Below are 26,186 nucleotides of genomic sequence, written 5' to 3' on the forward strand. Positions count from 1 at the left end.
TTTTAAATGGCTCCAAGTAGGGCTGGGTAATATGGCCTTAATATAAGATGTGCAATTATTTTACCCAAAAATTTGATTTCTGATTTTGAACCAATTTTTCCTCCCCCTTTAATAAACAGAAAAAGGAAATGGCAATATTCAAACCTTGGCGAAAGAGGCCCTTTAAAGACCCCTAACAGCATTTTAATAAGGCATTTTAAATGTTTGACAATTTAACATCAAGCTACTCGCTTCGTCTCAAATTCCTTTAAACATTGCAACAAACTGTTTGCAACTCATTTTCTGATGCTGCAAACCCAAACGGTTTCAAATTCTTCTCTGTTTCCCGTCAGGTCTTCAGTGTTAACAAGGGGAGAATTTTATTTTTTTGATGTGACAAAAAAAACAAACACATTATGGGTTAAATCAATTAATCGGCCAGCTCTAGCCCGAAGCTAAGGTACAAAGGGAGTAAATGATTATGTTCGGTTTATTGGTGCGCAGGTCCCCATATGTAGTCACCGACCCCTGGGGCTCTGAGAACCTCGGTTTGAAAACCGCTGTTCTACATGATATTGACTTTGTATAGATAGCCTCAAAACATAAACATCTGAAAAGCGGTCTCAATGTGCAAAATGCTGAAAATGCTCATCTTTGAAAAGTAACGCTTCTCCAGCAAAGTGGACATTGCTTCTTATAGACTGTACTGTCTAAGCCCTTTATTGAGCCAAGGCACACATTTTACATGACAAAAATCTCATGGCACACCACTAAAGGAAAATGTCACAAAAGGTTTACACAGGTCATTATTTACCCTCAACTGGAAGGGCATTTTATATTTCTGCCTGTCACTATACGTCGCTGGAACAGAAAGATGAACAAAGAGACATTATTTGTCGTAAATGAAGGATGATGAAGGATGAAGTGAAGTTGGATAACTTTACACGCACAACCTGATGATCTCGCTGGCACTGTGCTTGGGAATCACTGATCCACCAAGCCATTTTAAACTAAATATTGTTGTCATTTTGACCATTTGTTTATCCAAGAATTTTAGAGATGCATATTTTCACATTTTTTAAAAGGATGGACCTGCATATTGATTGGATATCAGAAAACAGGCCTGTTGTTGCATAAGTGTCACTCAATATGATGAACTTGAAGCTAAATTTGATGTGTTGTATCTACTATCCCTACATCTATTACAAAGAGTTGAAAACTCCAACTCTATCTTTACGTTTTCAAAATGTATTAATCTGGTCTTCTAGGCTCTTGATCCCTTGCCACACCTCTAGAAGAGCCCGGTGTGTGTGTTTTGTATGTGTGGGCACTCAAGAGTTGTCTACTAGGTCTTCTGTTATCGGAGCGTATCAGTCGGCATCTCCCCAAAAACAAGACCGCGTCGTTTGTTCCGTTTGTCTCCGCGGCTCACTCTCTTCATCTCACTAATTCACCGTCAGCTGGACTGCCACATTTTAGCAGCCTCCATCTGCATTATTAGAAGGGGGAGGTTTCTTAATCGTTTTTCAGCAACCGGCAAATGTGAATCAGCGTGCAGCATTGGCAAACTCATTCGGGTTCTGCGTTTTACAATGCTGCAGAATCCTGTGAGTTAAACTAAGTTTAGATATGTTTCTCAGCTATTCTCCCTGAGTCAGGACTGTATTATGGTCCTCTTAAATAAATACTTGTAGAGGAGTGATGGCATTTCTTGCATTAGCGATAACGGCGCTGCATTAAATTGAGGGATGGGCACATTTTATCTCAAGGTACACCGTCACAGATTTATACATTGTGTATTATGAGTGCATGAGACAAATAAAATCAACACGGGTTTCTGCTTCAGCAGGTGATTTCTCACCAAGTCTACATCTTCCTTCGACTTCCCTTGAAAGTGTGCCAAAAGTAGGCGCTTTGAGAGGGAAGTTGTTGAAAAATCCCCAGAAAACAGATGTAATGGCCTCAATTCACACAAAGATGCTCATCCCCTTTATAATGTGTGCATTAAATGTACAAGTGCATTATCTCTACAGCCCTGTGTGTGCACGCGCGCATGTATGTGGGTGCTTATGTGCTAGCTAGCTTTCCATTTTCCCGACAAGCGAATGCAGCTTTTTTAGTCCATCTTTCTCTAAACTCCCACACGTTCCTTTATTCACTCCATTTCTCTTAAGATGATGCTCCCCATCTTGTCTTCCTCCTCGCTCCCTGCCACTTTGAGTTACGTGCTGATCTATCATTAATAGCTTTATTAGCATTTTCCTTCTCCCGAGGTGCTTTTGTATGCGATTCAAACTAGAACACGGATTCCGGCGTCATTATGCGAGGAAACATCCTGAATTCTTTCCATGACAAAATGATGGTGGGAAGAAGAAGAAGGCATAAGAGCCATACATTTTGACAGTTCCCAAATTAGGCCACATAACTTTATTCTCACGCACAGCTGCCTGTAAAGTTTCTTAACTTTTATTAACCAACTAGATTCTCCGCAAATTCTGGGGAAACTTTGAACACGTATTAAGGCGGATTTCACTCCTCACCAACCTACGCATGAGGAAGCATTATTGATGTGTCAAGTTTGATTGTGAAGTGTGAACGGTGACAAGGGAAACCCAGTTGGAGCACCTGAGCCTCTCACTGAATCCATCTCAAGGCTTGCAGAGTTGCTACGTTTGTATTAGTTGATTGTTGATCAGGCAATGTCTCTTGGACTTTACATTTTTGGCTATTTTTTAGCCCTTTATGCACCAGGCAGTACGGTGTGATGAGATACACAATTTTAGGGGGTTTCCACTGAATAATAAAAAGAGATACTTTTTGGCAACCTTTAAGTTGGGGTACCAAATGCAATGATAATGTGGTACCTCAAGAATAGAGCTTGACACACACAGTTCATTGGTTGACTGAAAATTCTGACCGCTTTTCCACTGTATGATGTCCTCAGATCCTGTATTGTGAAAATAAATGTCTTCTAAATTTGACGCATAACAAAGGAGTGTTGTTAACAACCCTGCCACTATCAAATGCTGTGGGAGTGTCCGCTGAATGTGCAGAAACCACGCCCTGCTCAACTGTCAATAAAATACAACTGGAAAAATGGATGCTACTTTGCCTAGCATCACTCTCATGCCTACAGAAAGCGGCCACACCAGTCCGAAGCCCCCCCCCGAAGTATTGGTATAATATTGAACCCATAACGGCCAGCGCTAGTGGCCATGTTTAGCGAATGAGAGATCTAAATTTCCTTGAAATCCCTAACTTTCTTTAGTACCGTCCCACAGTGAGCACATCAGTCAGAACAGGATGCTAACAAACAGTAACAATGGAGTAGAACGGGCGTCGTTCATAATCCTTGGAAGCTCTTTCAGCTATTGTTTTCGCCTCCCTTTTGCCCCTCTTCAATAACGCTTTTTAAATGTACGTTGCTGCATATAAACTCTATCACATGATACAGGCAAGTGGAAAAAAGCAGTAATCCATTAAAACAAGAGCCTACAGATCTCACACCTTATAATGTCATGGTGGATGAAGCTATGAGATATAAAATGGGATGATGAGGTGCTTTGAAGTTCCAGTCCCACTAGAGAGATTCTGTCAATGAACTGCAGGGGAGGAGTGTCTTCTCCTCTCCTGAAAAGTAATGTTGAGCTAAAAATGAGGGGCATATGGTGGAGGAGGGAAGGCGCAGGGCAAGGTGCTGATGGGAAAGAGAGTAATGGCATGCCAGTGTCAGAAGTGGTCATGTGCTGAGGAAGGGGTATGGGAGAATGAGAGGGAAGATGGAAGGAGGGCTTGACTGATAATCTGTTTACCTCCCTGAAAATGCTTCAGGCGCCATTCTGATTAAAGTTCTGTCTTTCATCTATCATCACGCGGCCGTTAAGAACCTTCAAGAGCTGCCGATACCAAAAGCACCAGCCAACATGTGCCGCCACCACACCTCCCTACACAAAATGTAATATCATCCTCCTTTGTCTTCTCTCGAGTTCTCGGAAAACTGGCCCCTAAGGATTCTTTCTTCCTCCTCTGTGCAGTTTTTCCTTTTATGCTGACTTTGTATGTACAGAATGTCCTCCTTCATGTGCTGCTCCTACTTTTCTTCAAAGCTTCTTGTCCTAAAGATTTGTGCTCCGAAGAGCGTTTCCTCCTGTGACGCGATTTCCTAACTCAAGGCTTTTAGCACCTCCAGCATAATACAATTACACCCATTTGGGGACATGATATTGTCAGCAGCTTTCTAAAAATACCTTTCCAATCCATGCATAGTTGCGCAGTAGCGCTGTATGATGTCGTGACGCAACAGCGGGCTGAGGCTGCGCTGTGGACAATGTTCTGGCCACTCAGGCACAAATGCACTTTAAAAGCTTTTTGCACCCTCCAAGGCCTTGTGAGTGTGAGTGAGCACAGTCGGACGGACAAAAATACGTCAAGGATTGGCAAGATACCTTGTCCGTTCTTTGCTTTTCTATTGGGAACTAGTTGTGGATACAACCTGAGACATTTTGGAGCATATTCTGCCTTGCCTTTCCACCACGACATACCCGTGTCAGCTTTGTAAATAGTCTGACATCATAACAGCGGGACACAAAGCCACCAATGAATGTCGGGGGTAGGAACCCAATTGTAACGCAACAAAGGCGCCTTAAGTTGGTAATGACTTTTATTGTGGTTTTCTCGAGCAGGAAGATTGGTTTGGCATGAGGCAGAAGAATCCAACTCGCAGTGTGGGACTTTCAGTCTTTGTGGCGCTGTGCGTGAGTGAGGATTTCCAGTTAGGGACTTAGAGAGGATATGCAGGGAAGTGGAGCGAGGAGGGAAGTCTGTGACTTACTGAATCCGAGTTACTCAAGTGCGTCAGTCCAGGTAAGGCCGTGGCTGAAGACGTGGTCCAACAGGCGAGGAGTTCAGGACTAAGGAAATGAGCAGCAGGGACAGGCAGAGCAGGCAGGACATTAGTCAGGAACAAGTGGGGTCGAAAATGGGAGATCGATCCGAGAAAGAACGCTGGAAACTCTGGCAGTGAGGGGAGAGCAGAGTGTTACTGATATACTGGCTTGATTGCGGATGAGCAGCAACTGCATGCAAGGAGGGTAGTGGCGGTCAGGTCGGGTGAACTCAGGGAACCAATTCAGACACAGAGGAAAGACTGAAAGAATTCAACAAAGCGGAACACAGATTGGTTATACAGATACTGCTTAAACCACCACTGCTGACTGTTGATACCGGAATTATGCTACCCTTTATACCGGGATCACCAACAGTGAGCCTATTCTAGTTACCAGTGATGGTAAGCTATTGATTGTGATTATTTCTATGTAGATTCTTGTCTACATGTGGCCTAAAACTGTTATTGTTTGATCTGCTATTGGCTGGCTGTGTGCATAGAGATTGAATCCGGATGTGATGAAGGTCACCTTTGGTCACTGGAATATTGCGCCCCTCCTTGGTCCTATCTATTGTATTGAAAGGTATTTTTAATATCTATTGTATTGAAGAGGAACTACTGCACATGTCAAACGTTTAATAAGAGTCAATGGGTAAAAAAATTCTAAACCTCCAGACTGGAAGTCCGTCATAAAATTAGACAACATGAACAAAACATTACCCATCATTAACTGTATACTATTTATCAAGGTCATCTAAAAATAGAAACCCATATTACGAAATATTTTTTGTTTCACGATCAATACTTTATTAGATTTTTGCTCTTAAAGCAAAGTAATGCGGTGACCACTGTCAGTTGTGGGGTGCCACCCTAGTGCCCGCTATTGACCCATCCGCCAGTGATTACTTTTCTACTCTTCACGTTGTCCAGTTCTTCCTGACAGTGTACAAGTGCCTGCCACGTGATGCTTTCGACACACAAGCCTTGATGTCAACCGGAGCAAAAAGCAAAACACGGACACCTCTACTACTGTGTTTCCAAAATATTTGCTCTCTTTCCTCTGCATAGACCAGTGAAAATCAAAATATTGTTGCAGCTCAGTTTAATTCAGTCATCTTAAGATCAGATGGAACACATTCGTTTTTGTTGATATTCCGTTGACTTTAGGCAGATGTTCCATTTTCTCTGTCAAATGTCGCTGATAAGCACATCTGGTCGCCCGGTGTGTGCACCTGTGTACACAAAATTAGCTTTGGGAGTGCTATTACTGGTCTATATAGACCTTAACCTCGGGGGGCAAAATTCACTTCAGCCCAGACAGCCAAATGGTCTCTCGGCAGCCTGTGATGGACTGATTTAATCCCACTGATGGTGTTCATAAGACACTGGAGAGGGGATTGACGTAGACACACGAACTCACACACCCTTCAGTCATACATGTGGAGACAACATGGCTGTGTGAAGCAGAAAGGTCAGAGGGGCTAACACGGTCCCCTGGCTGTTCTCAAGGTTAATGCGAGCCTGACAGCGGCGGCTGTTAGCGGCCTTCAGATGGTGTCCCGCCCCCATCGACGGAGCCGATTCGTCGCGGTGGCAGCGGTGCATTAAGATGTAACAGCTTCTCTCCCAGGTGTCACTCACCCCTTTAGACACTGCCTACATCGTGATCTTACGCTTCCGATGAAGTCCTTTGGTCCACGGTGGTCCATTGTCACGTGTCACCCGACCCCCACTATGTGTCGTTATATCATGTAATCCCATTGTCTGTTAATTGAAATGCGTGCGACATTGTCTACATGGTCCATTAGAGGGACAAGAGCCTTGTTCCTGAGTGTCACCCCTGCTTCAGCAGCTCGCTCATTAATTTTCATAGTCCGTGTTTGACTTCTAGTCACAAAGGGAGGCGGGGATTAGAAGAGGTGAACTATGAGGAGAAAAATGCAGGCTGGCATGGAGGAGTCTCACCCAAACCATTGAAATCTAATTTACATTTTAATTCAAAGACATTAAGCAGATGCTCTTATCAAGTGCAGGTTGATGTTTAGTGTCACGCTCAAGGACACGCAGATGATAGGGCCTGATAAATGAGCACACGCTCGGATTATGACAGATTTATGGTTAAATACCTGCATTTTATTTTAAGTTCCGCTGAAGTGTAGTGCGTTTTTGGGGTAGATGCTATCTCCACAACTTTGGCGTAGACGCGTTATTGAACGTCATCCTAAGGGGGAAACAAATTTCGTGCAGACGTTTGTCTTCAGGATGTAGCTGTTCAAATTTGGTGTCGCACGGGGGCTGAGCGCCCGAGTCGATGGAAGAGTGATGATGTTGTTGACTCATTGTCGGCCAGATGCCAATCAATCAATTAACCGATCGATAGTCATCTGGTGAGCGCCGAAGGACACTGGGGGGGATCTCGGAGGAACACTCAAATCAATCCATCTTGGCTTCTGTCACAGAGGCACAGGTGCGTGAAACCGGGTAAATACGCACAAATAAATACACATTGTTTAACTATTAGCAAATGTGCTGCTTAGCTTATTTCATAACCGCTCCCATTTTCCACGCACTCAAGCATCCAGGCGTCAGATTGCAGTGCTGTGCCAGAGAGAAAAATGACTAAATTCTGTCTTATTTCTCATCCTTCATCCGAGCATCTCATCTACCCCCGCCTCCCTCCTTCCTAATGGAAAGCTGAATTCCCTGGCTGTCGTCAGCAGCTATACTGAGCTACACTGTAACACAGTTAATAGAAAGACTCGGCAGCTTATGGAGCCCATGCATTTTTAAATGTGAGTTTTATGACTCCTTGAGCGCAGGTGAGGGAGGACAAGGAGAGATGTGCTTGATACGTATTCGTTTCTATTAGAGGGCGATTAAAACTGAAGTGGGATGAGTGTCCCACTCTTGCTCTTCATGGGGATGTCATTTCACTTTTTTTTTACTAACATGATAGTGTTCCCTCATACACAGTGGTGCCCTGAGATACGGATGACCCGACTTAAAAGTTTATCAACATATGAGCTGTCGTTTGGCTGTCATTTTATTTTATTATTATTTTTTTTGCTGTGGCGGTGTTATAATTCTTTAAGCAACAACTATTTGAAAACAAATGTAGTAAAACAGGTCAACAAGTGCAGCAAAACAGGTCAACAGACAATATAACAATTCAGGCATATATTCTTTATCCTTTGTGAAAAACAGCTAATATTCCTGCAGAATACTGAGTCACAGTAGACTGAAACTCCTCTTCTTTTGTCTGCATGACTGTATTACAGTGCCACGTGGTTGCCAAGTCATGCACACGGGAAGGCTCTGCATTGGAGTAATCATAATGCACAAACTCTATAATTATTTATTGATATTATAGGCTATGTTCTTTATTGAAAAACACATTACAAAAATGTTTTTTGGGGAGGCTGAAACTGATTGATTTCAGTGGGGAAAGAACATTTGAGATATGAGTTTTTTTCTGAGTTAAGAGCATGATCATGAAATGAATTAAACTCGTACCTCAAAGCACCACTTCTATTTACCATATCATTTATTGTGGTTCATCTCTCCCCGTCCTATCAACGAATTTCCTCTGAACGCATCTGTCGCTATAATCCGCATTTATAGCTATCGTTTCATTCTGGATTTTTATAGTATGCTTGCTTACTGTAATGCCTTCACATGTTGGGAAGGAGAGCCACAGTCATCGATGCACTTTCAGCCGTTTACTCAATGCCGGGAGAAGAGTAAAACACAAAGCCAATGAGCACACTCCCACAGGACCTGCTGCGGACCACGGCTCACACTCAGACATTCACGCAGACTCGCTGAACTCTCATGCTAACTAACACACTGACACTATATATATATATATATATATATATATATATATATATATATATATATATATACCTTTTACACAAGCATGTTTTTGGCATCAAATACATTAAAAAATTTGTTAAAGAATGTGTTTTAATAAGTTCAAATGTGTTTTAAAGGGTGTGGGAGTATTAAAAACTATTCAAGATCTCTATATCTTGGATTTTCACGTACTGTATAGCGGATGGGTCTGGATAATACCCCTCCCTTCCATTGCACAGGGATTGACTGTGGGGGTTCGGTCACGTCATAAAGCTGCCTGTTGACAAATGAGAAATTTGTTTCGCATGTTTCCAGCTGGCTGTATGTCAGCGTTATTCTGTATATATCTAATCACATATAGTGCAGAGATCCATATGTGTGGTTAATACGTGCTCTTAATCTCAAAGCTTTGCTATTTGTATCGTGACCTCTGGGCCACTCAATCTCATCCATGCTGTCTGTGTTCACTAGTTTATGCATGTATGTCCTCGAGAGGTCATAGCATGTTATGTCAGCACACAGTTGTGTTGTCATGTTGCTAATAGTACTACTCTCCCCATATTGCTTTTCTGTCTAAATACCATCGACATGTAATGGAGGTTGTGTACTATTGAGAGCTGTAACAGAGGCAGGACAGCAGATGCTAATTTCAGTGAACCCTCGCTACAGTTTTTGCGGGGGTTAGGGATCAAGACCCGCCGCCAATAGCAATAATTCACGAAGATTCAAAATCAACTTGCCCATTTCACACATAAAAAAAAAAAAAAAAAAAAAAAGTGTACATGTTCCATTGAACTTCTTATTCATTGTATTAAGTAGATGTGATGCTGCTGGAAATCCATCATTTAATTGAATATAATATTTTTCTTTAAATGCACCAGAAGTGTCAGGTGATGCTGATTTGCAATCGACAGGGGATTGCTGTACTTCCTTAAACCGCTACAGTTACATATTTGTTTTCAAGATATTTACAACACTTTAAATGGCTTAATAATGTGTAAAAATAACAAATGACTTGGGAACAGACCAATAGTATCGATTTGTGAAAAAAATATGAAACTAAACATATCTGGACATACAAGGATGTTAATTCTAAAAAAATACTTGTTACAGCTAATGAATGTTTTATGAAGACAACAGTTTCACACTCAGACTGAGTATTTGCATTTGTGTTATCTCTTATGGGAAAAAGTAGTTTCTAAATCCAAAAGGATTCTATTTGACCTTGGAGGTTCCACTGTAGTCACTGCCATGAGCCAGAGAGCCTCGTTCCCTGAGCCAGAGAGCTTCGTTCCCTGTAATGTGCTAAATAAGCCCTGTGAATATGCACACATTCACCCAGGTATAAACGCACTGCGATACAGTTTCCAAGTGAATGAACGTAGTCTTCTAGTGGCTAACAAGCCCCCCTGGACATGCGGTGACATTTGCCTTGGTGCTTTCTCTTCACACCCGCGACGTCTCGTACCAACACATTGACACTTGTACGGTCGCTTTCATGTGCGAATGCTTCGCTGTGCAGAAGAGATCCCACCATTTGCAAAAACAGACTCAAGCAGGGAGAAGTGTTCATATGGACTAATAAATCCCAGGTTCAGTTTTATCGCATCAGACCATTGAGTTTAGTATTGCTCCTGTACTGCTTATAGGAAGTCGGGGGCCGTCCCTTTAAGAGGGCACAGCCGCACATCTTTTTTGATCCTCAAGCGGGCGAGCGGCGGCATAAACAGGAAGGGGCCCTGCCTTTAAGTGCGTCATTCACTCTCGTGTCATCGGATCTTCTGTGTTGAAATATGTGCTCAAGTCTTTCTCAAAACATTGTTAGCCTTGACATCCTGGATATAGGTATTCAAAGGTGACACAGCCTTGCGCGCTGACACGGATGTATGCTGATTGTGTGGACACATGCACAGCTGACGCATGCGTGTGCGTGTGTGTTTGCGAGGGGAAAACCAAAATATCCTCTTGAGAAATCCCTCTTGTGTTCCCCTGTGAGACTACGAAGTAATGTAAATATCTGTGTTGAAGGTGTGCATGTGAGGCCTGCAATATGGTAACTCGAAGTGTTTTGACTACATATATTTTGTGTGCGTGGGTAGAGGGTGGTCCGGTCTCTTGGAGTCCTCTGCAGAAATGTGGTCTTCATTTGCGTAGGGCCTCTCCGGTTAACTGGAACAAGGTTGCTGATGGTGTGAGCGAGCCACCTTGCTTAACACTCATGAGACACACATACCATACACAAGATTATATGTATGCTTTCTTAAGTGCATCGTGTTGTTTTTTTGCAAAAGCCCAGCGATTATTAACTCCGTCTTGTGTTTACAAATGGCCTCCGATGATTTCACAGCACGTTTCACAAAAACACCTCAAGCCCTTTTCAGGAACTAGAGTATACATGAGAACATGTCTGATTTAGGCTGTCTGGACATTAAACAAATGTTGCTGCCAGTTCCCTGGTAAAGGTCCAGGTCATGTCCGAATATAGCAAGGTGACTTTGATGTTATTTGATTGTATGGGAACCTCAGGAATTTAAGGGTGAACATCTGGAAGAACGGCCAAAGTTGATTCAAAAAATAAATAAATACAAGGTACAGTTTATGAGCAAATTATAATCACGCATTTCCTCAAATAGTGGTCGTCCCTCTAAATAGACACCATCACCCAAAAGCAGTCTTCTAAATTTGACAAGGCACCGAAAGAGTGCTAAATTTGATTAGTAAAAAATGTCACCAAATCGATAAAATGGGGCTTCAAAATTGTGAAAAACCAAGCTTTTGTTGCTACTCTCAAGTGGGCGAGCCCGCTGAACCATCATGCCCCGCTCAGCTGTCAATTAAATACCGCTGCTAAGACTTGGAAAAAATTGATGCTACTTCGTTTGGCAACTTTCAACCTATTTTCACTTGTTATTGTCAAAAAAAAAAACCACATCTAGACTTTCAATCTTGAGGCGACAAAATGCCACACGGCTCCCGAAAGTGAGGGAAGAGGTGGCGTTTTACAAAACTTCTCAGACAGTTGAACGTTCACGAGCGTTAATAGATTTGTTCACAAGCTATTTTAAACAATTTCAATTGGTTAATAATGCATTGGGAAAAAATGAGATGACGTGAGAACAGGCCAAAAGTATTGATTTGTCCAAAAATATGAAATTGACCATATGTGGACATACGAGGTTTCCTCTCGGCAGCAACGATATAACAAATAAATACAAATACATTTTTGCTTTAATGCTGTTCGGCGTACTTCAATCACAAAAGGTCACAACATATTGGATACATGTCACATGTTCATCATGCGCTGCCTATTGGGGTTGTCGCAGACAGTCTGTTTAAATCTAAAATCTCTTTCAGGGTTGTCTTGTTTAAGTTAAAAAAGGTCAAGCAAATAACAAACATTTGCTTGTTTTCTCAGTTCTCCGTGAGTGGAATATAATTAGATTGACATATACGGTATGTAGGTCAAATAAATTGATTAATGAAGAGAATTTCTGACTGAGGAATGGCATCAATTCATGGGAGGATTTTCATATATTTATAGTCATTATGTCAGAATCAAGTCAATCGCCCTTCGTCGCAGCCATTTACATACAAACCTTATTTTTGTTGATGTAAGTGATCCTCTGTGCTTTTTTTCTTCTGGGTACAAACGCAGTGAGGCAAGAGCAGTTGGGCCTGGTGAGGCAAGAGCAACCGAATGAAAGTGGTGTGTCACTGCAGTGAAAGAATAACATGGACCCCAGACCGCAGGAGGCATGACTCACCACAAGGAAACCTCAACGTTTCTCTGCTCCTTGTTGTGCTGCCCTGCTCTCTTCCCCCTCACTTACTGCCTCCACCGAAGGCTAATAGAGTTTGTTAGTGACTGGGATTACACAAGAATTCATGGTCCAACAGAAAGTAATACATTTCTTTTGTTGTCACTTTAGCTATATTATACTGAGCAACTAGGACAGAGACATATAGTGTATGTATCACTTTCCCACGTTCTAACAAGTTACATTTCCCCTTCTATGGTCACCCATTGTACTCCTCTGTGGTGGTGTCAGAAAAGTCAAAGAAAAGGTAAACACTTGTGGAATTGATCCTTCAAATTAGAGCTGGAACGATTCAGTAAATAACTGCAATAATTCCATTACAAAAAAGGTTGACGCAAAATCTCTGCCTCAAAGCCTGGCAGGGATCATTGTACGGACTATTACGGCGGACGCGCGCGCGCACACACACACACACACACACACACGTGCCACTAAGCATACAAATAAATTGATGGCGACATGCCAGGAGGAAAGAGAATTTCCTATGTTTGGGATTATTTCACACCTAAAAAAGATGATGAAGGGCAACGTGGCTACTTCAAAACAAAACAGTCTTACGCAACGGCACGGTTACGATCGCCGACATAAGGTAACATAAACATCGTTAGCCTTCCACCGCAAGTTAGAACGTTATGTCATGCCCCTGCAAGTAGTCAAGGATAGACAGTCGCCAGTACACTTTTAATCACTTAATTGAACAATACAACGTTGTAATAAGCACATTCAATAATCATACTAGTTTCTATGGCCCACAACTAAGGCTCAGTCACTCAGCACGGTGACTGGTCAACAGTTAGCCAATTAACAGCCAGCCCCTAATCTGAGCCGACAACAGCCAAGTTCACTCTCATTCGCTGACGTACATGTCACTCACCAGAACCTGCCTTTTAAAGCCACACACACTGAAAGTCACAGATACTACAATGTAGAATGTGAGGATGGTGTCCCCAAGTGGACAAAAAGAATACCTGCACATGACAAAATCTATTTTTAACTGATTCATTGATGGGGTAATCGGTAGAATACTTGGTTCTAAAAAATATTTGAATGCTGTAGCCCTACTTCAGATCTTGGACTTTTCAGCTCTATTTTTCTGAATAATTTTGCATGAACTCAGAATGCTTTGGAACTTAGACACTGTATGTTATTGAACATCATTCTAGTTGGATCTGCTTAGTGTTCTGAATATTCAATTTTCCATAAGGATATTTCTTTTACTGTCTTTATAGCTCCGTCTAATGTCCTGCATCGTTGACCACTTTCAGTCTTTAATTCCCCCTCTGAAACGGTCCGCCCTTCTATCCTGGCTCTCGTTGCCATTTTCCTCCTCGTTCTTTCCCCTCTCACCTCTCTACTCTCGTCATATTTCATATTAAGCAAGCCGCTTCGTGGAGCCAGCTGTGTAAACAATGGAGCCCAGCCCTTCATGTTTTTACAGAGCTGGAAAAATGGCCAGAGGAAAAAAAAGCTAGACACAAGGAGCTTGCCGCGGGCCGTTGGTATCAGTGATCTATAGCCCTCTGTATCTCCGACGTTCCTTCGAGCGCGAGTGGGACTTTTTGTGTACCTTCCAGGCCGAGTGTTCACGTGCATGTGGGAGCTTTCTGTAACCATAGCCTCCTGCAAATATTGACTGAGCTGAACGGTTACAGTGGGTAGCCTGAAAAGCAAATGCTGCATGTTGTGTCTCCTTTTTTGATTAATGGTTCTTTAGCTTTATTTTGCTAAGCAGAAAGAGTCATGTGGGACTTATAGACGAACAGGTGAGCAGGTGACTTGAGTTGGAGCCTGATTGGCTGCACACCGGAGGTGCAAGTAAGTCACATATGTGCGAGTCACACGTTAAGTCTGAAATCTTAATCTTCACGTTTCGAGTTAAGTCCCGAGTTAAGGATGAGCAACAGTTGAAAAGGAGGGTACGGGTTCATCGAATGGCCCGGCAGGATCTGGGGGAGATAAGGCTCATCTGTTAACTAAAGCTCCATGAAGACCGCTTCGATGTGTACTTGAGGCTGAGCAGTTTCTTTCTTGTTTCTTTTTTTACCACAGTCACGTCTGGTGACCCAGAGCTCGGAACACAGGGACAATAATCACTGATTCCTTTATTTTCGTCTCTATGCTGTTTTTAATGTATAACTCCTCCAAAATGTCTTACTGTTTACTCTAAAATCGCCCAGGCCGCCATCTGTCCTATTGGATGCACTGAGATGTCGTCACAACGCGCTGTGCCTGAATTAAACATTTCACTGCACCACAGAGATGCCAAAAACACGTGATCAGCAATTAGTCAACTTCAAGCTTTAAACGTTGATGCAGTTTAATGTCAAGTCGACTTATCGACAAGTTGACTTATGGGTTCAACCCCTACTAAACACAACATTTCTAGGCATCTGTCAGGGAGGGTGTTTATGAGTCTATATGGTGCAGATGGTGATGTTCTGCACAGACAGTCACACAGTAGAGGCTCATTTCGTGTGAAGATAGCAAGCAACCATCCTGCATCCTGACACATACGCTCGCCACTCATTTGCAGGCTTTACTTTTATTCTTTGCAGGTCCGCCGCTTGCTGGCCTTTGAGATAATTAGCATCTGACCTTTCTGAGGTGAGGCACAAATGTCACCCAAACTGCCTCGCTGACAAGTGGGGCGCTTGGCAAAAGAGCTGACGGTTCTCGCTGGCCTGGATGTGCACTTAGCACACTTTCGTCTCCTCGCGCCACACTTTCTTCCTCCCTCCTTCCCACTTGCTGCCCTCTCACCCTTAAAGTGTCGGGGTCTGTTCAAAATAAAGCTCTACAAGGAACACAAATAATATTGAGTTACTGAACAATACATTTGAGAAATATAGTCATCACTGCTATTCGAGGGGGATAGGGAATGGGCCTTGCTGCGAGTAGCGAAAAAACACAAACTGATACCCAAACAGTATCATTTCATATACTGTATATCATTTAAAATCATCTTGCATTGCCCTTAAAAATAGATGGCTTACAGGTTAATTTAATTTAAAAAAATGCATCGAAGGTGGGCATGTACAGACTTTCTGTAACTTCTACTACCAACCCAGGCTAAACAAAAGTCTATCATAGTGCAATTGTCTGGTTTTTCTTTCCACTGACAAATACTAATCTAGTACACTTAGCCAAGAGTTCTCCAGCAAAGAGGTTTTCCGCCGAACAGCGTAGAAGCACTGGTACTAAAAATACATGATATCGTTTCATTTTTGATGGTAAGGTATTACGGTACTTTTCTACTGTTCAGAAGGAGCACACAAAATGTGAACCTGTGGGTTTGTTAGCGAATAGCTGGCGATAGGTTCCAGAGAGCAAAATGCAAATAGGTGAATTCATGAATGGTGAACCGCAAATATGTTATTACTGTGCATTGTTTACCATCTTCATTAACATATTTGTGGAGTGTTACTGTTTCTAGCTCCATTTTCATTTGCAACCCCAATATAGGGAGTAGATAAAGCACAGTACACTACTTTTAGTGAGCTTAGCGTGGCCGCTCTGGCCTGAATAATTCACATAACATTAGCTGAGATACAGTGCGAGTGACTTGTCGCAGTGTGCTGCTCTGCGTGGTCTACTTTTTATGCAAATCCGAGCATGAAATGTACAGTTTGATGCCTGCGGTCCCCAGGGCAGATCGACAGCATGCGAGGGTGACTCAGGACATTTGGGGACACACACGCACACTGGTTTAGACACTTGTTGATCACACACACGCACACACACACGTATGTACATGTATACACTCATGCACATTCATTGAATTGGCACATTTACTCGTGACATGTATTCAAGCGCACAAAGCGCTCCTCATGAAAGTTTCAATGCATCGTGCCCGAGCGACTTCCATTACTGGGACCTTTGCAAAGCCATACATGCCGGTGATGGATTCACATCGAAGCTTGACAACCTTTGGTGTTCCCCGGGAGAGTTCGCTGTTTTACACTTAAGCCTTCAAAGTGAAATTCAAAGTCATCCGGCTCGTTTCGCAACGAATCCTCACGAGAGTATCGCCAGATGTCGGTGTGAAAGTTAAGGACAATATTTCATTTTTCATTCATCGGTTCATAACTGGGCCTTTGTCCAGCAACAGGCACGTCATCGCACCTGCTTGAGCTCCCTACGGTAACACTCCACCTTTCACGTAAGAAATATTTTTTGTCAGTTAGGGTCAGGATTATATTCTATTCATAAATTCTGAACATACAGATTCATATCAGTGTGTTTAAAATAACAATAGCTTTCATTTCTAAACATGCGAATCCATTGGGAACACTGCACACAAACTGTTCCAAATCAAAGCATGAAGATAAATGCATAAAACATGTTGCTCCTTAACAGAAAGTGAAGAAAAAGGAATATTGTACAGTTCACAAAAACGGCACTTCCTGCATTTTCTCTACAAATATTTAGTGCATAAACATATTAACGTAATTCTTGTGTATGTACAGTGTACAGCAGCGCAACTGTCACAAGCTGTTTTTCACAGCTCTGACATCTCCTAACTGTTACTTTGTGTAACCCCGACCCGTTTTGAACCGTGTGTGCATGTATGTGTGTTTGTGGCCTTTTGGACGTGTTGTGGACCGCATGTGTCTATTTATGTACGCACCAGCCTCCGTACTGTATGTCATGCGTTGCATTTGCCGTCCCCCGTGGCTCCGCTCGCCGTATTGTCCGCCCGTCCACCCCGACCTCGCTCTGCCATTTGCTGCTTGGCCGATGATTAATTCAAAGTTTGCTGTCACAACCAATTACGCTCTTTCGTGCCATGCGACCTCTGAACCGTCTTTCTCTCTGGTTACATGCCAACGCCACAGTTAAGACCAAGTGACCCAGATTGTTTGTTTATTTTTCCCCTACTGTTAGTGATCACTTAGGTTCCCCCTGGAGCTAACGTTCATACAGTTGTGCACATATGTTGAAATGAATATAGCATGTGCGGTAGGTATACTGGTAAAAGATAAAGCTTTAAAAATGGTCGCTGCTGAGTCGAAAATCTTTCTAAAGTAATACATTAAATGCATGAATCCAGCCCTTGGGCAAGTATAGGCTGCAATCACAATTGCTCATGTTAATCCTATATTACGCTGCTTATATTTTCCTTCTTTTAAAGAAAAATAATCACCGAGCGATATAAGTAAGCTACATTGAGATGCGCCAGCGAACCCAAAGTTGACATTGTCATTTTATTCAATCTATCCGGATCATGCCCATTCACAGAACACATCTTTGTTCCGACACCATCGTCACCCTTGACACCAGTGCACCAGCAGCCAATCAGCGTAATGCACACAACAGCTCCCTTTTGTTCTTCCCCGTATCTGTGACCTTGTGTGTCAGCCATATCATCTGCAGCACATACATCATATGAGGCGAGGTGGCGGCTAAAGAGATTCAAAGATCGAAAGACGGCTTTGGGCGTGTGTGTAAAGAGTCGTGAACTAATGGATGTTTTTATCTTCTTGGTCTTTTTGTTGTTGAATGTACCCACAGTGTGCATGTTTTTTGTTGTCAGCGAGAGCAACGTTGGCAGGATATGCTTAGGCTGCATTCATAGTACGACATGCTGTTTTTTTCTATATTTGCTGCAGCATAATTTTTTTTTAAAATCAAATCATCTTTTAGCCATTTATTTTTAAGGTTAATGCGCAATTAATTTGAAATATTAAAATGAAATGGAATCGTAGTTTGTGCAATATTTACAGTTTAAAATATTGATATAGGCAATTATAAAAATTTCTAGGGCTTTACTAGTGCTGTTACTAATAGTACTGTACTATGATGGGGGGAAAAAAAGCTGAAATACAGTGGAATCGTTGCGGTCAAACACAAGTCGTTCAGTCTGGTTTCTTTGAATTTGGGTGGGGGGGATGGATCCAAGTGCAGTACGCCAAACCACCAAATGTGGGAAATTACTTTTATCACCTGTGACAGGTTCAACGACAAACAGGCGAGTAACCACAAAGGTAACTTCAAGGTCCCGATACACTTCAAAGTTCCAGTACAGAGGAGTCAACATCACCGGACAGAGAGGCTTTGAGTATTGTGAAGTGGTTTTGGGACCAAGTCATGAACAGCTCTGTAATCCACAGAAAGCGGAACAGGGAAATTCGCACTTCGTTGTCGTGCTGGCACGACCCCGTACATCCACAGGCACAGACAAACGTGCTAAGGCAGAACTCGCAGGAAGGTCAGAGGCTTCCCACTGTGAAGTAAAGCAGTAATACGCTTGTTTATTTACTGCGGCATCACTTACGAAAAGTTGTTGCTTCACCACAACAAAGCGTAGTGATGTGTGATGCGGCCTATCAGTCACAGCAGCCTCTAATGGCGGCCACACGAGACACTGTAATGATAATGGTGAAGAAAGTAGCCCATTTGCTACTAGTGAGTTCTCCCATTGACCCAGTGAGAGGTTGCTCCTTATTGAAAGACTTGAGCCCCTGATATATGAGATGTAGCCCCTGGCTATTACATGGAAATGTAGATGGCATTACATCACTTGCACAGTGCTGACGATTCTAATGCATTTTACATGATCCCACCAACATGCAACGCAGCAGCGGTATTTCCAAATATTGATGGTTGTAATGCACTACCTTACTGGCATTTATTAGTGCAATATGTGTTTCTTAAACTCAGCTCACTTTTGATTTAATGGCAGTGGCTATTGAGCAGAGAGGGGGGGCCTTTAAACGCAAATTCTACTATAACCAACTCCCATGGGTTATTAAAAAAAAAAAAAAAATGCTGTTTAATCTTTCAGAATCAGAATCATCTTTATTTGCCAAGTATGTCCAAAACACACAAGGAATTGGTCTCCGGTAGTTGGAGCCGCTCTAGTACAACAAACAGTCAATTTACAGAACACTTTGGGGACATAGACCCAGTGAGCACACTCACGCAGGAGCTGCTTTCAACCGCAGCTCACGCCCAGCCACTCACACACAAACTCGTAATGTCTTGAGGCAATCGACCAACCTCCCTTCAGCACTTGAATGTGTAAAGTACTCCTGAATTACTTGAAGTGTGGCACGATAATTAAGGAAATGTGGATTGCAAATGATTTTTTTTCCTTTTAAATATGAGCAACGCTGCTCATGACAATTAAGAAAAACGTGTTCGGTTCAAAAGTGTTGAAGCATGTCCTTGACGGATTAAAGGTTGCTCTTTTTCTTTTTTCCTTTTCGTCAATTTGTTTCCTTTTTTTCTTAATGCTCTTGATCCTTTAGTTTCAGTAGAAACAGGTCTTTACCACGGAGGGCTTGAGTCTCCAAGTGACTGATGCTTCCTATCAGTTTGTCTCCCGTCTGTATGTGGTTGCTTGCAGTACACGGCTCTCAGCTGTCACATCGCGATGCTTTAGGCACACGAAACAAGTGGGAACATGTCTGGCTTGACCCTTCTCCCTTTACAAGAGTTCATCCGTGATGCCCTGGTGTGATTCATGCTTGAACACCACATTCCTGTGCAGCAACGTTCATGCAAAGACACATTCCCCCCCCCCATCTTTTTTTCCCCAACCAATAATTCCACTTTTTGCCTCTCTTGACTCATAAATGGCTCATTACGGGAAAGAATAAACTGCTCTTGTGTTGTGACAAGCTGTTTTCAAGCCATGCTACTCTCTTTATCTTGTTTATCCCGGGGTGTCAGTGTACCTCTTGATAGCAATTACGTTCTCTGGTGCTCTCGCGCTCTCTGCGCCAATAACAACTCTCTGTCTTTGTTTTGAAAGTAAACTCTGCAGTGCAAATCTCTGGTGGTTCCAGAGTGGCACCTTTGGTCTCACCTCTGGCTTCAGCAACTTGCGTAATTAGCCAAGTTTTTCTTTTGTGTTTGCATTTGTGTGTTTTTTTGCTCATCTCCCACACTATTTTGCAGCCTGTCACTGTTAATGAGCAGCGCGCAAAAGCTGTGAGGAAACATCACGCGCCCACTTGCTCTCCTCACAGTTGTAACACCCCATTAGGTAATTAACGCAGATGGGTTGTTTTTGTAAGGTTTCAGACGAGACATTACCATTAATTAGCGTCAAAACAAAAGCACTGTTTAGCTCAAATGCTGCGGCTGAAAGGGAAACCATCTCCTTACCTAGTCGTTGCAGCACTGAATGATCACTCTCGCTCTTTTTTTCTTCTACTTCTCTCGGCAGAGGCTGCGAGGAGGAGGCCCATCCCGGGAGAACATGGTGGCATCATGTGATCTGAGCGAGAAAGGAACACCGTCGAGGAAGCGTGTGCTCTCTTGAAGGCTTACGACCACTAGCATCAGCATCACCACTATCAGCACCTGTGACTGCAGTTATCAACGTCATCTCCTCCACTCCCCATTGGACTGGAAGATAAGGAATGGCCTCCCCATAGACCTGTTTCACAATAGCGCAGCACACAAGGATAAAACACTCTGGAGCCCCTTTTTATAGTTCACCATTTCAACCATTGTTTCCGCAGTAACTGAGCCCTCAACTCAATTTTAACCTTGGTGACATATCCGGTGACTAGTTTGCGACCTTCGCTGGACGTTCTGTTGGATTATGTGCTAATCCAGCATTCCCATGGGGGATTAAATCAGAGCAGTAATCCACACTGACTCAGTTTTGGCTGTGTTACAAAAAGCAGAGGGGCTTTCTTCAGTGAGTGACACGCGTCATGGCTGGGAAGGGCAACCCGGTGCCGGGCCCGCACCTAAATGGCTTCCCAATGCCCACCTACTCCTACTTCTTCCCTCACATGTTGGGAAGTCTGTCGCCACCGGCCTTGCCAGGACTTCCTCTCAGCGGCTACAGCACCCCCTCACCAGCCAGTAAGTCAAAGTCTAGATCCCTTTTGTCCCACCTCTGTGATTGCGCGTGACCGAAGCTCACCCGCTTGGACTTCCCGGTGAACGGACACTTTCCTCTCGTCCCGCGTAGATCACTCCCGTTTGACAGACGTGTGTTGGTAAACAACCACAAATATACACGCCCACGCTCTCACAGGGCCTCCAGCGTGACCCTTCATTTATGAGCACACACACACACACACACACATAAACCTAAACACAAGCACACACACACAGTCACACACAAATAAGAACATCAGGCAGTACAGCCAGAAAGTGGCTCATTGCACAAAGACAAAAATTGGCAAGTGCTCCCGGAATAAACCTCTCACATACGATCATTGTCGCCAACTCCTTTTTGTAATCAATCATAAGCCGGAGAACTGTTGCACAAAGTTTCTCGTCTAAGTAGGTGAGAAAGTTTCTTTCAAAGGGAAATGTCGCTGCAGTCGTGCGCTGACTCAGACAAAATAGAAGCTGCTGAATCATGTGTTGTCTTATTTTTTCCTGTGTTGCTGCAAATACAAACTTTAAGATGATTAAAGCAAAGTTAATAAGGGAGGATGTATAGTGTGCAGATGTTTATATTTAGGCAGCACGTCCTCGTGGTTAGCACGTCTGCTCAGTCTGAGGTTCTGAACTCCAATCTCTGCTTTCCTGTGAGGAATTTGCATATTCTCCTTCCTCCCACCATCCAAAAATGTGCATTTTGGGGTCATGGGACACTAAATTACATATAGGTGTTAATGTGATCGTGAATGTTTGTTTGTCAATATCGTCGCTGTTGGGCGGAAATTGTACGTCCAAATGTGGTCGATTTAATTTGACATTTTTTTTCACAAATGGAAATGATTATCTGTTATTTTTACTCATTAGTAAGCAATTTAAAGTGTTGAAAATAGCCTCTTAACTCAAGTAAGATGGCGTTTTGGGGATTGCCTTAAAAGTAGTGATTTTGTTGAGGCGAGGATTCCGCCCGAGAGCGACGATATGTGTCCTGTGATTGGCGCGCGACCAGTCAAGGGTGGCGTCTTGCCCCAAGTCAGCTGGGATAGGCTCCAGCCAAGCTGCGACTCATTTGAGTCTTTGATGACCAATCAGTGCAGTGCTGTTTCCCATACCACCGCCCATTAAAAGGGTTGGTAGAGAGAAGTTATTTTTGGTACCCTTCACAACTTGTGGCATTAATGAAAGTGGAACTCTTCTTATTGAACTCTTCAAACTTTGAGTGACATTCCAATACACTTTTCCTCCTCGGAGATCGGAAATTTCCGACTTCCCAGTTTGCTGGAATGCAGCAATAGTGCCCAACCAACCTGCTCCCACTTCCCCGCTACCAGATGCCGCGCCTCTCTCACAAAGGCTGGAGCTTCCGTCAGATTCCCCTTTTTACACGCTTTTGTTTGTGTGATTGTAAGTGTGTGTGTGTGTGTGTGTGTGTGTGTGTGTGTGTGTGTGTGTGTGTGCGTCCTATGGCACTTTCCCAGTGTTTGCGATACGGAGCGGCAAGCTTCGCTTCCCTTATGCCTGGACAAACATTTCCTGTCAGTAAACACCGGAGAGCTGGGGACACCACAGCTTCCTGACACATACACATACACACACAGACACACACACACACACACACACACACACACACACAGATGAAAACACACTGTTAATCTTAGATGTAACACTGGCCCCTCACGCTGACACATTTCTCCAAGTCATGTCATACACGCAACAGTCAACCTTTTCGCCATCCCCTCATGCACACATCTGACATATCTGTGCACCCTCCCGTTTGCCGTTGGACAGCTAAGCCCTCTCCAGTCTCATCCAGTGCTGAAAAAGTCACGAAAGAGAGACGAGAGCTTCCGAGAGAGTGCGAGTCAGTCAGTTTGCTTGATGTTGCAGTGAGAGGGATTTTCAGTGTGTCAGAGTGGAGGCAGTGAAAGCTGAGCACTAGCCTGGACGGCGTTCAATGTGGAATGTTTGTTCCCGCCCGGCGTGTGTTTTGTGCAGTGTGCATTGTCAGATTGTGCCGCTTCATCTCACAGAGACTTTTGGTTTGTTTTGTTTCAGGTTTGAAATCGGCTTGGTACCTTTTGCCAAGAAGGTTATTTTCGTCTGTTTGTTAGCACGCTTACTTAAATCTACTTAAACGATTAATTGGAAAACTTTGGTGAGAGGGATGCAGTGTGGGCCAAAGAACGGTGCTACGGATCCACATAAAGATTTGATGACTCTTCTACAAATTGAGCATTACTGTTATTACATAAAACTAGGGATGATATCATATAATATACATACCACACAGTTATAATATTATCTGTATTAGTACGTCGGTTCTCCACAAAAAAAGAAACAACAAAAAGCAAAAAATACTAAACAAATTTTTTTAAAAAATTACAAAATTAAAAAAAAAAAAAAAAAATTAAAAAATAATAATAATAATAAATGAATAGGTGAATCCACAGGTGCCAAGCTGCGAGTATGCGGGAGTGCACTGTATACATACTATATATATGTGGAACGTATCAGTCTGCAATTTATGACAATCATTTTTGAATTTTTATTTTATTATTATTTTTATTTTTTTTACAATTGAATTACTTAATGTAATGCCCTCACAAGTAGTACACTTTTCAACTGTTTACTGAACGCTGTGGAAAACAGTAAACCAGGTAATGAGCACAATCCCTTAGGAGCTGCTGTCGGCTACAGCTCACACCCAGACGCTCACATGCAGACTCGCTCACATCACACGTCACCCCACAAGCCCCGCCTCTTGTGGTCATCTCCAGATATGCATGTCTGGCTTTAATTAAAAAAAAGAAAAGGAAAAAAAAAAAGACATTTTCCTTAATTTCTCAGTGAACGCACATGAATCTCCATGACAAAATGAATGCTGATGTAGGTATCTACAGTATAAATGTGTCCAATTAGACGCTGGTCCAAATTAGGATTGTTCGGCATTGGCAGAGGCCTGCGCTCGACTGGGTGCCTTTCTACTCAGAGCCCCCCACCCCCCCTTCTCTTTCAGTTCTGGAAACGTTCCGTATACATCCTGTTGTTTATTTGGTTGCCGTGATTGGCACTTTGTCACAGTTTCATTTGTTTCCCCCTGAAAGTGGAGACAGAGCGGACAACATTTGCTTTCGAGTTCAGTGGAGCGCATCGTTCTTACTTCCTTACGACTGTTGTCGTCAAGATGTTAACAACTTGTTAACAACCGTTTGGATTATTGTAAGCAACTGATCGGCCATCTTTAGCTTGGCCCGTGCTTTCAAATGGACTTCTTGGAATTAAACAGTGAGCCATAGCGATGCATCTAAACAAGTTGAGAAAAAGTCAGTTGCGCACAGACCTTCACCAAGGCTGATTCATTAAGGTACACACTACAGCTGGGCAATATGGCATTAAAATAAAATCTATTTTTATTGATGATTTTTTTTTTCTGACCTTTTGTACTTGTATCTTTCTTATTAGGTGGTAATGTTTGTTTCTTCTGCTCACATTCATCACCTTTCATCCCATTGTCATTCACTCCCTCTTCTGTGACTCAATCCGCCTCAGCCGAACATAAAGCTATTATTTGGAACAAGCAGAGCAGAAGGGTTAATAAAGTCTTTGGCCATTCTTCCCTGTTGCTATTTCTCAGCATCTCTCCACCGTGAGCATCCTCACTTATGTCTCCACATTATCTGATAGTCATCATCAGCTTGGGTTACACTCTGGAGCAGGTATTGATATCACATTTATTGCCTGGAGCTTTATTACTTAACAGAGTATCATCAACTGGGAGCCCTCACGCTCGTATTGAACTTCAACAAATATTATTACACCGCCAATCAAATGTCTCATTACACACGATCAGCGCAACATTCACCGGCATTTTCAATTAAAAACCTTTGGAGACACTCGCCCTGATGAAAATGGAGCCAGCAGGCAATAACCCAACCCGACTATTGATCCCGTTCTTATCATTAATGCCTTCTGTTGTCTGTCACCGTACTATTAAATTAGCTTGGTGTTTTGAGGGATCATAAAGAGGGCAGCCAGCCTGGTACCCTCTGCCACGCCGGACACATTGGGTTTTTCGGCGGCCTCTGTAATTGCTCGCTACTTGAGCGTTTCCTAGAACCGCTAAAACACACAAACCTTCTTTTTTTTCAAAACTATTAGAGGGACAAATCACATTTATAAATGTACTTTTTGACCAGGTGGAGAAATATGAAAGGGTATTTGCAGACCTTAAGGAAGTGAAGCCATTAAGAAACCCACAGAGGAATGCACCAGCCGTGAGTAAATATGGATATGGTAATCTTGGCTAGAGTGTGTGTGCGCTGCTTCCTGGACGGACAGGTGTTTCCTCTCTGCTCCGGTGGTCCGCACGAATCAAGGGGGACATGCGAGCGTGCTCCATGGGTGGCGAAAATATATAAACACTTGCTCACAATGTCCCTCTGATTGGGATATAATGACAGTGAGAAACACTTGTGACCGAAGCACTTTGTTAGCAGGCGTCAAGGTCGCCGATTCATTGAGAATAACCCCACTGGAAGAGGTGCTCCAGTGCTCGTCATTATTGGAAAGCCATTCGACGGCTGCCAATATGTCTGATGCCAGGATGGACACCAAACACTTTCACTACAGCTGTGTCGCATTCAGCATATCTTGCCTGTCGACATTGTTAATTAACTCTGGCATGATCGGAACCTTGAAAAATGAAGTGACACACGTTCCGTTTAACCAGCAGCAATCACCAGCCACAGACCGGTTTCAGACCGATTTCAATAATTTGACGGAACAGTATAGAAATGAAT

General features: G+C 43.0%; 1 protein-coding gene across 4 annotated transcripts in view; it reads left to right on the plus strand.

Moving 5' to 3' along the window:
• Positions 1-26,186, plus strand: part of raraa (retinoic acid receptor, alpha a) — a 167,529-nt gene that overhangs the window by 55,008 nt on the left and 86,335 nt on the right. For all 4 annotated transcript variants that reach the window (XM_061705661.1, XM_061705660.1, XM_061705664.1 and 1 more), the window contains one exon: positions 20,711-21,360. In XM_061705661.1, the coding sequence (XP_061561645.1) occupies positions 21,207-21,360 (154 nt within the window). In that variant the 5' untranslated portion in view covers positions 20,711-21,206. The remainder of the gene's footprint in view (positions 1-20,710; positions 21,361-26,186) is intronic.

Source organism: Phycodurus eques, chromosome 19, assembly GCF_024500275.1.
Source record: "Phycodurus eques isolate BA_2022a chromosome 19, UOR_Pequ_1.1, whole genome shotgun sequence".
Taxonomy (NCBI): domain Eukaryota; kingdom Metazoa; phylum Chordata; class Actinopteri; order Syngnathiformes; family Syngnathidae; genus Phycodurus; species Phycodurus eques.